The following is a 12,995-nucleotide window of genomic DNA, read 5'->3' as shown; positions in this document are numbered from 1 at the left end:
ACGAAGACCCAATGCAGCCAAAACAAAAAAATTAATTAATTAAAATTTCTAAAAAAAAATAAAAATAAGGAATTGGAGAGGAAGGCCATTATTACTACCCATGTGTAATAATTTCAGTAAACAAATTTCCTAGAGCACCAAGGGCCAAGCTCTCACTGCCAATCGGAACAAAGGCATCCTCTGAGTCACCACACATGTGGGAATGTGACACAAGTCCATGATGTGAGCCAGTGAGGCTCTTTACAGTGGATTTCATTCCAGTGTGGTTAACAAGTGGCTAAATCAATGAATTGACCCAACTCAATATAACATATAAATCACTTTTATAAGTATAAAACTTTCCACTCCTCAAACCTCGCCTAACAACCTATATTGTCCTACACTGAGTACCTTGGTGGAAACAGCAAAGAGACCATAAAAAGCATGCATGTGGTCAGCTGATTAGTTAGTAGCAGTGTAGAGAGAGGAACCCAGGTCTCTACTTCCCCAGCTCCAAGCCATTACTGCTTAAACAGAAGATAACATAGTACCTACAAAGCCAACGATAAACTGGGAAGACAAGAGATAGTTAGATCTGTTTCTAACTCATTTTCTACAGAATACTAAAAAAAGTATGCCTGAAGGGCCTGAACCAGCAAAAGGAATGAGAGCTCTCTATCTGGAGTGGTCATGGGGGCACAGAAAGCTGAATGCTCTTAGGGAAAAACAAAACAAAGCATCAATGTCACTGCAGAGCCTACAATAATAATAAACGTCTAAAAATCCTGAACGTGATTTTTGCAAGGTTATTAACTATGACAAACCATTAGAAAAATCTACATGATCAAACTGATTTAATTTAAACAAAGTGTTGGACCAAAATGGCAACTTCAAGAATGATAAGGCCCAAAAGCTTAAAAAATAAACAGCGTTGACCTTTAGAATATTTACCTTGAATTCTACGATGAAGGGTAGCACCTCATTAGATGAATAGCCTTTATACTGCTTTCAGAAATACAGCTATTAAGCGTTCACTGAATTCAATGTCTATAATCCAACACATTAAAGGTAAAGTGCAATGTTTCATAACAACAGGAGTACAGAATGACACAGACGTGTTATTCTTCCGGCACAATCTTTAGCAACCAGAAAACAAAATTTGACCTGCAGCTCTCTCCTTCATCACAATCACTAAATGGTTCTGAGGACCTAGTTTTCTCACCAAATAATAAAATCATCCGTTTTCTCTATGATGCCAACTTTCTGAAACACAAAGAATACAGTAGTTGCATTGCTAAGAACAGTAGCCGCCACGTACTGAGTGCCTTCTGTGTGCCACAACCTGTGCCACTCATTTTATATGTGTTATCTCATTTCACCCCTAAAACAAAACTCACAAAAGAGAAGTGTCCAAGTGGGCCACCCAGCTAGAAAGCAGCAGAATCTGAATATGAACTCAAAAACATCTAACACTCACTGTGTTTCTGCAAACTCAGCAAGCACACCTGCAAGTCCTGGAAGCTCCAGAACTGCCTAAAGGAGCCTGAGAGAGCACAGAGCCTAAGAGAACTCAACAATATTCAAACCCTTTATATCTGTTTTTCATAGAAACCTTCAAGTGTGAGAGCAACTCCATCATTCTTTAAAATCTGTAAGGAAGTCATTCTTTTTTTTTTTTTATTTTTTTTTTATAGCTACTTTATTTATTTATTTATTTATTTTATTTTTGGCTGTGTTGGGTCTTCGGTTCGTGCGAGGGCTTTCTCTAGTTACGGCAAGTGGGGGCCACTCTTCATCGCGGTGCGGGGACCGCTCTTCATCGCGGTGCGCGGGCCTTTCACTATCGCAGCCCCTCCCGTTGCGGGGCACAGGCTCCAGACGCGCAGGCTCAGTAGTTGTGGCTCACGGGCCCAGCTGCTCCGTGGCATGTGGGATCTTCCCAGACCAGGGCTCGAACCCGTGTCCCCTGCATTAGCAGGCAGATTCTCAACCACTGCGCCACCAGGGAAGCCCCAAGGAAGTCATTCTTAACCTTTTTAGGAATCTGATGAAAGCTATGGCTCTTCTTCCCAGAGACTGACATACAAAAATTTTGCATCATTTTAGAAGGTTCAGACTCCTAACATCCATCAACATATTTTTAAAATTCTCAATGGATTGAGCTAAGAATCGACAGAGTGAGATTAAAAAAGTACAAACTGGCACAAGAGTTCTTTGGAAATTGTTTTAACTGTTAGCACAACTCTGCTCATGTAAGTGAGCCTAGTTTTAATGCTTCTGACAAATCTCCTGCAAAGACGTCACCAAAGGAAAGAAGGGAGTTTTAGATGCCACCACTGATACTCACCGTTTTCCTGTGCAATTCTTATCATTCAGGCCACCAATCTTGTTTATGGCAGACCAGGCTGTGAGGGCCACATATGGCAGAGAGGCAGCTTGAGTATGAGTGAGTGATTTGGGCTTGTGAGAGACCTAGATTTGAAGATAACAGTCAAAAATAAGCAATGACTTGCAAACCTATGAACACAATTAAGTACATCTCTCTTCACAGGAATCCAACTATTTTCAGAGATATAACACTCGGCCAGGTTCAGTGGTTATTGCAAACCCTACTCCAAGATTATCCCTAAGGAATTTCTCCAAATGACTCAACCTGCCTCGCAGAGGTTCAGTAAGGTTTTATAGGTTACATTATCAGATAGTGCTGCTTAATGCTTCATAAAAAGACCACATTCAACAATACCATTAGTCCTAACTATACCCAGAAATAAACCCAAATAAACCTTGAGCCCTCATAAATACATTCTAGTTTGTTTTTGTGATCAGCTGTTTCCTTTACCCCCATTTACTGGAAGGTAATCTTTCCAGACTTTTTCTAATCTTATCTTTTTTCTAATCCTTTTTCCCTTCCTGCCCTCCCTTCTGTAGGCAATTTCCTTAATATTAACCCCCTTCTTTCCAATTAAATTGTTAGCCCTCCTGACTGGATTTGATTAGACTCCTGTTTTGAAAGTTATCTGAAACAGCTTGATACTTCCATGCTTCTGTTTATGATGAATCGTTATGCTCCACTTGGTATATTTGGTTTCAACTATTTATACTGGATAAAACCAAGAAACACAGCAGCGTTTCTAGATCTTGCTCCAAATCCCTGTTCCACAAGACAAAGATAAACGCTTTGGCAGCCAATGTTATTTAAACGACATCCAATACTTTTTTAGATCTTTTAAGAATTCCTATTCTCTATCTCGGTTCTTTCGAAACTACCCATAAAACTTGAACCTGATCTAAAAAAAAAAAAAAAAAACTCCAATTATTTCAGAGATATTTGTCAGTCTTTGTTTCTACTTTCCAGTGGCATTTCAGCACAGAACTGGTGAGTTACCTCATTCCCACTGACTACAACAAACTCTGAGAGAGTGCCTTGTTTCCAGGGAGGAACTGCAGCCCAGACCTGAAACACACACAACTTCGTTAGAAACAGATCTTTTTAAGCCAAAGCTAAGCATGAGAGTGTTCCCCAATACATACCCCACCCTGTGAAAAAAAGCACAAGTCAGCAATCCAGCAAATAATAGAGTTATTTTCACATGGTATCAATGTATTATTTAGTATGATTCTAGATTTACCAAGTCAAACCACTTTGGAGGTAGATACCAGTAAATCCTGCTGTATTTACTGGCTACTTAGAGTACCAGTAAGAACACAGTCTCTGGGGCCTGAATCCTGGCTCTACCACTTGTTAGCTGTGGGATCTCTTTATAGCTTGACTTCCTCACCTGTAAACTGGGCCTAACTGTACTTACTTCATAGGGATTAAATGAGTTATTTTATGAAAAACAACTAGAACAGTGCTAGCTATTATTATAAGCTGACTTTAATTTCTTGGTATAAAAGTTCAAAGTGACAAGGGACAGGTGATTATATCAACCTTTAGCTATTTTAAAAGCATCTAACCCATAAGGTAGAAATTGTCATTTAAAGACTTAAAAAGTCCCAATCATATATATCTTAAAGTCTTGCAATTCTTAAGCACTAGATTTAGAAAAGTTCAAGCACAGAAAGCTATTGTGACAGAACTAGAAACAACAGAAAGAAGAACTGAACCAAGAAAATGAGGGCTCCAGCCAAAGCTCAGTATATTTGTTGAAAAGAAGAAAAAAAGGTCAATGATATGGAATATATTCCCAAAAGCAGCAGAATTAAATCTGCAAATTTTGAGACGGAATAGTGCAATGTGATAACTCACCTCATCGCCAGGCTTGAAGTACCTCACATCAAGTCCACACTCCATCACCACACCAGACACATCCCGGCCCAGAGTCAGGGGAAATTCTTCTCCTTTGATTTTAATATGTAAAGGGTCACGTTTCATATTTAAAGCTGTAGCTCCATAGCCACCTATAAAATACAATTTATTTGTTTCTTCCAAAAGAATGGGATGATTTCAAAACTACTGCAGGGTTACAGGCCAGGTACAATTCTAGATCTTCAAGATGCAGATTATAAAGTAATCAACCTTATAAATTTTTTACCATCACACAAGAAAGCATAAAAACAATGAATGTTGCTCCTTTCAAAGAAAATTATTTGGAAAGTCATAATCACTGTTTTTAATTTTTATTTTATACTGGAGTATAGTTGATTAACAATCACTGTTTTTGAAATTCCAATTTTGAAACTGTCTTCAGAACTTTCAGTATTTTCTTTTATAGGTTTTACTTTTTTCTTTGAAGATGGTTTCTTTGTTAATTTATTCATTCATGGACTTTTTAAACAACAAAGTCATCTGAAGCCAAGTCTGGTGAAGAAGATAATGTTAAAGCTGTCTGGTTAATAAACAAATAAATAAGGCATGGATATAGTATTTGACACTGACACTGGTCTATGAGTAATTGTCCCTGCTTCACAAAAAATGTTTCTAGAACATCTCGGGGTTAAGTGCAAGGTTCCCAAATGGAAAAGAACCACTTGGCTGCATCAGTTCTGATATGTTAAATCAGGTTGACTGCTTTATTATACATCATTTTATTTTTAAAAACATTTACATAAATATCAGCTAAACAGAGCTGAAAACATTCCTCTGATCAGTATTTTTTTGGTTCAAATAAATTGGCTATAATACCTATAATAATCCAAAGTAGTTTATTACACAGCTTCAACATATAAAATGGCTTTTCTAAGACACAAAAGTACAGTTGTCATCTCTTCTGCTCGACATCCTTCTGAGAACATTTCTGCTATGTAAGGCTCTCCAAGATAAGCACCCTGCTTACCTTTCTAGTGCCATGTACCACAATTTATGCTCCAGAATCACTAAACCACTCAGTAAGTCTCCCCTTTTCTCCCACTCATCCTCATTAAATCCTAAGGATGAGGAGAAACCAGCAAAGGCTTGGTCAGTGAAAAGGTGTTCAGAAAGCCAAGTGAAGAGGGTCATTTAAAGAAGTCAAATGCTGCTGATGGGGAAGATAGTTTTTCAAATAAGGTCAATAGGCTTTTAAAAAACAAAACCCCCCAAACAAACAAACAAAACAAAATACTGGATCCAACAACACAGCGGTCTTTCGTGACCTTCATAGGAGCGGCTGCTGTGGCATGGAGTGACAGAGAGAATGGGAGTGAGGAATTGGAGACCATGAGAACATTCAACTCTTTCAAATAGTTTTGCTTACAGAGGAGAGCAGAGAAATGGGGCAGTGGCTGGAGGGGGACCAGTGCGATAGAGGAAGTATTTGTAAGTGTTTTTTTATTTTTCCTCTTTAAGAATGGAGAAATTAACAGCAAGTTTGTATGCCAATGGGAATGATCCAGTGGAAAGGAAAAGACTGAAGATGCAGGAGAGAACTGCTGAAACAATGCTCCTGTGTGGGTGAGAGGGCACGGGGTCTAGAACCCAGGTGGAGAGCTGGGCTTAGATGAGAGCAATGACAGTTAATCCACGCAGCAGGAGGTAGAGGATACAGGGAGAGAGGCTGACAGGAGGGTAGCTTGCAGAAGTTGTTTTTAATAAAAATCAAGACACATGGAAGAAAGTGTTTGAAAGTTGGGAAAGTCCCAGAAAATCTAAGCTGATGGCCACCATGCCAATATTACATACTTGCCAGCTGGCTGGTTACGAGTGCTTTCTATCAGGGGAAAAAAAAACTTCACATGTAATACTCACAAAAGTCACATTTTACTTTCCTGTCTTACATTCCTTTTCCACTCTCAAACACAATTAAACAATTATTCACTGAAATTCCTATGTGGTTTGATCAACAGAAGCGGGCATTTAGCCATGTCAAATTTTAGCTGCTGTTTCAGAGCTGCAAAAAAAAAAAAATCTTCAGTCCTCTCTAAGCTACACAGCCTGCAGGGCAAGGTTGTTTTCTTGGTCACCTCGATATCACCTGAGTAACTCTGGCTTGTTGGTACCAGCTAAACTAGCCCCAAATCCAGAAACAGCTGGTAGTTAGGAACTGAGAACCTGCTTGGTGACACAATGAACGGGAACCCTTAGGAGCTCTGTCCCATTCTTAGAGGTGACCATTTTGGTTCAGAGTTGGAATGGTTTGGAAAATCCTAAATCTGCCATCAGTTTCAAAAGTTTTAATTCCATCTAAAGAAACCAAACTTTGTTGGTATGATGCTGTTGGCTGTATTTTTTTTCTGTTTTAAGATTATTCATTATTCATTAGCCATTTATATGATTTATGATTTTATGTCCAACAATAGTGGACACCTCCAGAAAAACAGCCGGCTTTCATCTTTCAAAATAGACATGTCCTTGCTTTCTTGTCAAGGGAAATAACTGCTCCCTACAGCTTACGATCTTATACTCATTATTTTATTTCCCCATATTTCAGGTATCTTCTGCAACGATAATCACACATTCTCCAAAAAGAATTCATGAGCAGGAAATAAAGAGGATAACTTGCAAATAATATTACCCAGTCAAGTCATAAAAAACTAAGATGTCTCAAGAATACTATATAAAAGTAAAATGTGTTATAATATTACACTAAATAGCAGCCTAGAAAGTCCAGATCCAGCCATTCCACTGAAGTTAAAATGTACACAATACAAATCGTGCATGTGCATTCAAAGAAGTGAAAAGTTAACAGATCTAAATGAAGACAAAACCCACTTATTTTAGTTTGTAACCTTAAATTAGAATGAAAATATAAAATGACTTTAAAAATAATGACTGAATGACAACTACACATGTGAAGCACAGAAACAGGCTACAGTTGACAGGGCATGGGATCTACCTTCAAAGAACTTATAATCAAGGAAAGGAAAAAACATAATGGTCACTGGGTATAAATCTACCACTTAAAGATAATTCCGATAAAAACTAAATTATCTTCACGCCCAATGTAAATGGAATAAACTGAAACAACATGCCCAACTAGTAATAGCAATTATTACTTTAAAGCGAACAAAAAGAATACAAATGTGTATTTCATGAGGCAATCATCATAAAGTCATTTCAATTAATTCTTAATAGAGCTTTCCAGCTACATTTTGAGTCCAAGTCTTTCCCCAAACTCCCTCCCCACAAAGAAATACGTAACAGTTATTCTTCACATGTCTAGATCAGCACTGTCCAATAGAGATATAATGCAAGCCACATATCTAACTTAAAATTTTCTAGTAGCCACTATAAAAAGAAAGAAGTGAAATTAATGTTAATAATATTTTACTTAATATATCCAAAATATTATCAGGTTAATATGTAATGAACATAAAATTATTAATAAGATATTTTACATTCATTTTTTTCTTACTAAGCCTTTGAAATCTAGTGTATATTTTACACTAACTGTACATCCCAGACTAGCCACATTTCAATTGCTCATTTTTTGTCATTATTTTCCAAAGTTAAAGTAATTCACAAATAGTAATCAATCTTTTCAGCACTATAATAATTGCATAAGGAATATAGTACTCTCCAAGCTTTGTCAATATTCACCAGCAGAAATTAAGATAACATTATTCCCATTGAGGATGGCACATAACAGAAAAGTGTATTTTAACTTTGCAGAATGCAACAGCAAAAATGAGGAAAGTACTGTGTCCATATCTTGGCATCCTGTTTTACTGCTTTCTCCACTGGACCATTAAACAAAGCTGTGATTAGTGGGAGGGAAATAAAAATTACTATGAAAATGCAAATTCTGAACTGATATGAAAACATAAGCATACCTCTAAAACCTGTGACAGACCTCAGAATATCACAAAGTTCCCAGGAGAGTGTACCAGAAAGTTAGCTGTGGATACAATTCTCAAGTCCCAATTTACATTTTTAGGTAGTATTGGAAGCAATTCAAACTTACATTTTGTGAAAGATTAAAGCATACCGTGGACATTGCAATTTCAAAAATTTTGAAAATAATATCTACTGAGATACTGTCAAAACCCTAAACAATTCCTTTGTGTTAACCCAAAAAGTGTAGTCAATAACAACTGACCTTTTAAAACTAATCCCTGATGAGATTGAAGAAAAAAAAAGGTAATTGAGGAATGTCTTTTGAAACTTACTTCTCATGTTAACATCTATAGGATTTATACTCGCAGCGTGAACTTTGATAATAACTTCATTTGGATAGTGTATCATTGGTATCATCATGTTCTGAGTAAATCGAAGCACTTCATTACTCCCATATTTATCTATCACCCAAGCGGGCATGACAGTGCTCCTTGGAGAGGTAGTACTAATCTTTCTAACCGAAGGCTTTTGTACAACTTGTCTTCTCCAGAAGCAAACCGCAGTGCATGCATTTCTTCTAAGTACACAGGTCTTCAGAAATCCCATCGTAAACAGTGGTTGAATTGCGTGCCCTAATTAAAAGGCACTTATACTGGATCAAACCCTCACACCTGAATTCGGTCAAATTCTGCCAAACACTCTGGCCTGTCTCAAAGTTGAGAATTCAAAAATGAAGTTAGTCTGATGGAGCAACTGAAGAAAGAAGAGTATGGAACTACTCTACTCTTCACATCTGAAATGCTCCAATTAACGTTCCAGTCAGTATTCTGTCCATTCTCCTCCTCCCTTACCCCCCCCCTCCCCTTAAAAACAAAAACAAAACCGCTAGAATCCTGCCCTGTCCCGGGAGCCTTCTGCGGGACAAGCCGACTCCGCTCGCGATCAGGATGTCAGAGAAATTCACACACTTCCAGGCTCCCGCCGCGACCCCCGGAGTCTCCTTGCCACCAGCTCTACTTCCCCGCAGGACTTCCTTAGCGGCGCCAGCCAATCGCGTGCACAGATCATTTTCCTCGGGCTGCAATTCGACCAATCTGAGTACTCGGTGCTGACAGGTTCGCTGGCAAATGGCTGCGTCCATGTAATACCAGCAGCGGCAGCTGACCTTTCTTTTTCCTCCTTGTCACCAGGCTCCTGTGGTGGCGGGTGGGACACCAGGACCATGTTGGGCCGGACCCTCCGAGAAGTGAGTGGCATTGTCTGCTGAGGGCCCAGGGAGGTCGGGAAGATTCGCGGAGTCCTTGTTCACTTGGACGTGGCGTCCCCCGGCCGGCGCGCATCTTGGTCAGCCTCGCCGCCTCCTTCCCTGGAACTTGGTGGGGGATTCGGACCTCCGGGTCCTTAGGCTGTGCTCCTCATATCCGTTCAGGAGTTAGAATCTCAGCGGGGGAGGCTTCTGCACCGCCGCGCTGTGGGGTGGAAGGGAACAGTGGCTTCTCTCGATTATTCGTTCGCTCTGGCTGCGTGGGGCCCTGGCCGGTCTCAAAGTGGGCTCTGCCAGATAAGGGGGATTTGGCTGGTCCACGTCAGTCTCTCTTGCCTGCTACACACATCTGATGCAGTCCTCACTAAGAAGCCCGCAAATCTGTCCCTTGCAAAAGCCAAACTAGTGATTCTTAGCTTTTTCCCCCCTGGATATATTCATTCTCCAAGCTTCAACTACCACCGAGATACCAATGATTCTCTTACCCGTGTCTCCATTTCCTGGACATCATTTTTGAACTCTGGGCTATATTTGTGAATGTCTAATGGACATCTCTTCCAAAACTCCCACAAGAGTTTGATCAATTTAACCAAGTTGACTTCATCCTTGTAACAGAACCACCTCTTGCGTCTCAACCTCCATCATAAAAAACAAACAAAAACCTAATTACGGAATTCTTAATATTCTGTTTTTAGCGGCACAACTGTTATCCGAGTTGCCCTTAAATTCTTCTTCATATGTCATATATCCAGTAAGTCACTAAACCGTGTTAGTTCTCTTTTGAAATTACGTTGGGAACCTGTTCTCTCACTTTATCCCTGCTGTTAGGGCTTTAGTTCAGATCTCCTTGCTTTCTGATCTCTCAACCTGCAGAGCTGTCTGCAGGCCCACTGCTGTCAGGATCACCTCGGCCCGCCTTAAAGCTACAGCTGTGTCCCACTCAGGAAGGTTAGTATGGTAAGGCCCAGAGTGTATGGTTTAACCTGGGTTCCAGGTGATTCTGCTGATAAGTAGCAATTGAGGACCTACCCCGCCTTCCATCTTCCGTTCGTATCTTCACCTGGGAAGTGTTTTTTTTTTTCTTTTTCCAGCTGGCAGCCTTTTAGGAAGCTGTAAATTATGAGAACTTTAAATCCACAGGTTTTAAATAATAAATTGTTATTCCCCTAAATACATTTTTGTTTTACCATCCTAAATTGTATCTTGCCTATACCATCAGTGAAGAATACAATTTGTTTTTAAAAATTAAAAAAATTTTAACTTCAAACTTGTTTTAAAATGAAATATAACCTTAAAAATACGGTATTTTCTTTTTCTGCCCTTTCCCCCAGCACTACCTTTTTTGTGCCACCCCTTCCTAATGTCCCGTGAGCCATTGTCAGAAACAACTTTTACCTCAAGGGGGAAAAGGGAAGCTGACCCAAGGGTAGTCAGGAAATTGCCTTGGCATGATTACTTTCACTTAATCACTCCTTTAACAAATACTTATTGATGCCTATTGTGTGGAAGACATTTGCTTATTTTCCCAGCCCATAATATATCTTCTGTGCACTCTGGTTTTTCCACATCATTGTACCAATGCCCCAAATTCTACCAATTAGAGATTAGTTAATTTAGTACACATCCTATTTTAAATATGTAAAGATGCCTGGGAAGGTTGAATGATTTATTTATCCATTGTTGTGAATTATAATAGTTCAATCAGATTTCTCTCCATCACACCCTGGCTGAGATAATCAATTAAAGAAAGGGGAAATTTTGCGGGGGAGGGGATTGAGGGAGGGGCTGGAAACTATGGCATTTTGAGACAATTTGGGGGCCTAAGTGGAGGCTTAGGGCAGTAGAGGAGCCCTAGGAGGAAGCACTGAAAGGAGGTAAAATGCCAAATAGGAGGTAAAACTGCTACTTGTAAATTTTACCCAGGTACACTCAGTAAGGGGGAAGAGTCTTACTTTCACCTTCCTTTTTTGTGGCATGATCTCAGTGTTTCTAGGAACCAGATGCCAGGCTAATATTATTAACCCTAACGTTATATTAATTGATTATTGTCATATTAAAGAAAGTTAATTATATATCCAGTAGGCTTCTTGGGGGTCTAGCCTAAGAACATTTAATTACTGTTCTATGGGAAAGTAGACTCCAAATTTTAAACAACTCAGTAATTCATTCATTCAGTTAACATTTATTGAGCACCTCTGTGTTCCAGACACTGGGGATTAGCATTGAAGACAGAAGTTCCTGCCCTCATGAAGCCTACATTTTTGTGGGGAAGCAGGCATTAAATAAGTTTCTCTAAGTAAATAATAGAATTTCAGGTAGTGTAGGTGCTATGAAGAAAGATTAAGCAGGCTATAGTGTGCGAATTAGTTGGGGAGATGGGTGTTTTAGATAGAGTGGTCAGGGAAGTTTTCGCTCACTGAGTGGGTGATATTTAGTAGACTTGAAGGATGAGAAGGGTGAGCCCTGGGAAGATCTGGGAGAAGGGTGTTCCAGGCAGAGGAAAGAATAAAAGTGCAATGTCTCTGAAGCAAGAGCAAACTTGATGTGGTCAAGGAATAGCAGGAAGGCCAGCAGACCCAAGAGAACTGAACGAGAAGAGTAGTGGGAGATGAGGTTATAGATAAGCAGGAGCCAGATTACCTTTCAAGGCCATGTTAAGGAGTGTGGATTTTATTCTACATGTAATGCAAATCCTCTGGAAAGTTGTGAGTCTTTGGACATGATCTGATTTAAAAATTAAAAAGCTCCTTCGTGTTATTCAGGATTATGGTTTATAGGAAAGCAAGTAGGGAAGCAGGAAGACCAGTTAGAAGGTCGTTGCATTGTCAAGAGCTGATGGCAGCATGGATAGGGTGATGGGAGGAGAGGTAATGCAAAGTGGGTGTTAGTTTTTTGTTGTTGTTGTTGTTTTTGGGTTTTTAAAATTTATTATTTATTTTTGGCTGGGTTGGGTCTTCGTTGCTGTGCGCGGGTTTTCTCTAGTTGCAGCGAGCAGGGGCTACTCTTTGTTGCGGTGTGCGGGCTTCTCATTGCCGTGGCTTCTCTTGTTGCGGAGCACAGGCTCTAGGCGCACGGGCTTCAGTAGTTGTGGCATGCAGGATCAGTAGTTGTGGCTCGTGGGCTCAGTAGTTGTGGCTCGCGGGCTCTAGAGCACAGGCTCAGTAGTTGTGGTGCACAGGCTTAGTAGTTGTGGCGCACAGGCTTAGTTGCTCCATGGCATGTGGGATCTTCCTGGACCAGGGCTCGAACCCATGTCCTCTGTATTGGCAGGCGGATTCTTAACCACTGCACCACCAGGGAAACCTGGGTGTTAGTTTTTTAAGGTATGGCTTTCTAATGGATTAGATATGGGATTTGAGGGAAAGAGATGAATCAAGGAGGATGCTTAGGTTTGGGGCCTGGGCAATTGTAGAAATGGTAACATTTATCAAGATGGAAAAGACTCTACAGGGAGCATGTTGTGAGGAGAAAGTTATCAAGACATGTTAATTTTGAGATGCTTCTAAAGATATCCAAGTGAAGATGTCAGTTAAGCAGGTAGATATAGGAATGTGGAGA

At 39.8% G+C, this 12,995-nt stretch overlaps 2 protein-coding genes across 5 annotated transcripts in view; one reads left to right on the top strand and one right to left on the bottom strand.

Annotated features, from left to right (window-relative positions):
- RTN4IP1 (reticulon 4 interacting protein 1) overlaps positions 1-12,995 on the bottom strand; it is a 105,476-nt gene that overhangs the window by 36,955 nt on the left and 55,526 nt on the right. Inside the window, exons 1-4 of one of the 3 annotated variants that reach the window (XM_036871424.1) lie at positions 8,506-9,203; positions 4,229-4,380; positions 3,365-3,433; positions 2,327-2,451 (exon numbers count right to left, since the gene is read on the bottom strand). In XM_036871424.1, the coding sequence (XP_036727319.1) occupies positions 2,327-2,451; positions 3,365-3,433; positions 4,229-4,380; positions 8,506-8,779 (620 nt within the window). In that variant the 5' untranslated portion in view covers positions 8,780-9,203. Of the gene's footprint in view, positions 1-2,326; positions 2,452-3,364; positions 3,434-4,228; positions 4,381-8,505; positions 9,204-12,995 lie in introns of those variants that run through there. The other 2 variants (XM_036871426.1, XM_036871425.1) reach the window with 2 other exon arrangements.
- The window catches only part of QRSL1 (glutaminyl-tRNA amidotransferase subunit QRSL1), a 29,247-nt gene continuing 25,541 nt past the window's right edge, over positions 9,290-12,995 (top strand). Inside the window, exon 1 of one of the 2 annotated variants that reach the window (XM_036871422.1) lies at positions 9,290-9,419. In XM_036871422.1, coding sequence (XP_036727317.1) covers positions 9,396-9,419 — 24 coding nt within the window. In that variant the 5' untranslated portion in view covers positions 9,290-9,395. The remainder of the gene's footprint in view (positions 9,420-12,995) is intronic. The other variant, XM_036871423.1, reaches the window with a different exon arrangement.

Source organism: Balaenoptera musculus, chromosome 12, assembly GCF_009873245.2.
Source record: "Balaenoptera musculus isolate JJ_BM4_2016_0621 chromosome 12, mBalMus1.pri.v3, whole genome shotgun sequence".
In the NCBI taxonomy this organism is placed as follows: domain Eukaryota; kingdom Metazoa; phylum Chordata; class Mammalia; order Artiodactyla; family Balaenopteridae; genus Balaenoptera; species Balaenoptera musculus.
Note: the sequence above shows the minus strand (reverse complement) of the source record. Positions and strands in the feature narration are given on the sequence as shown.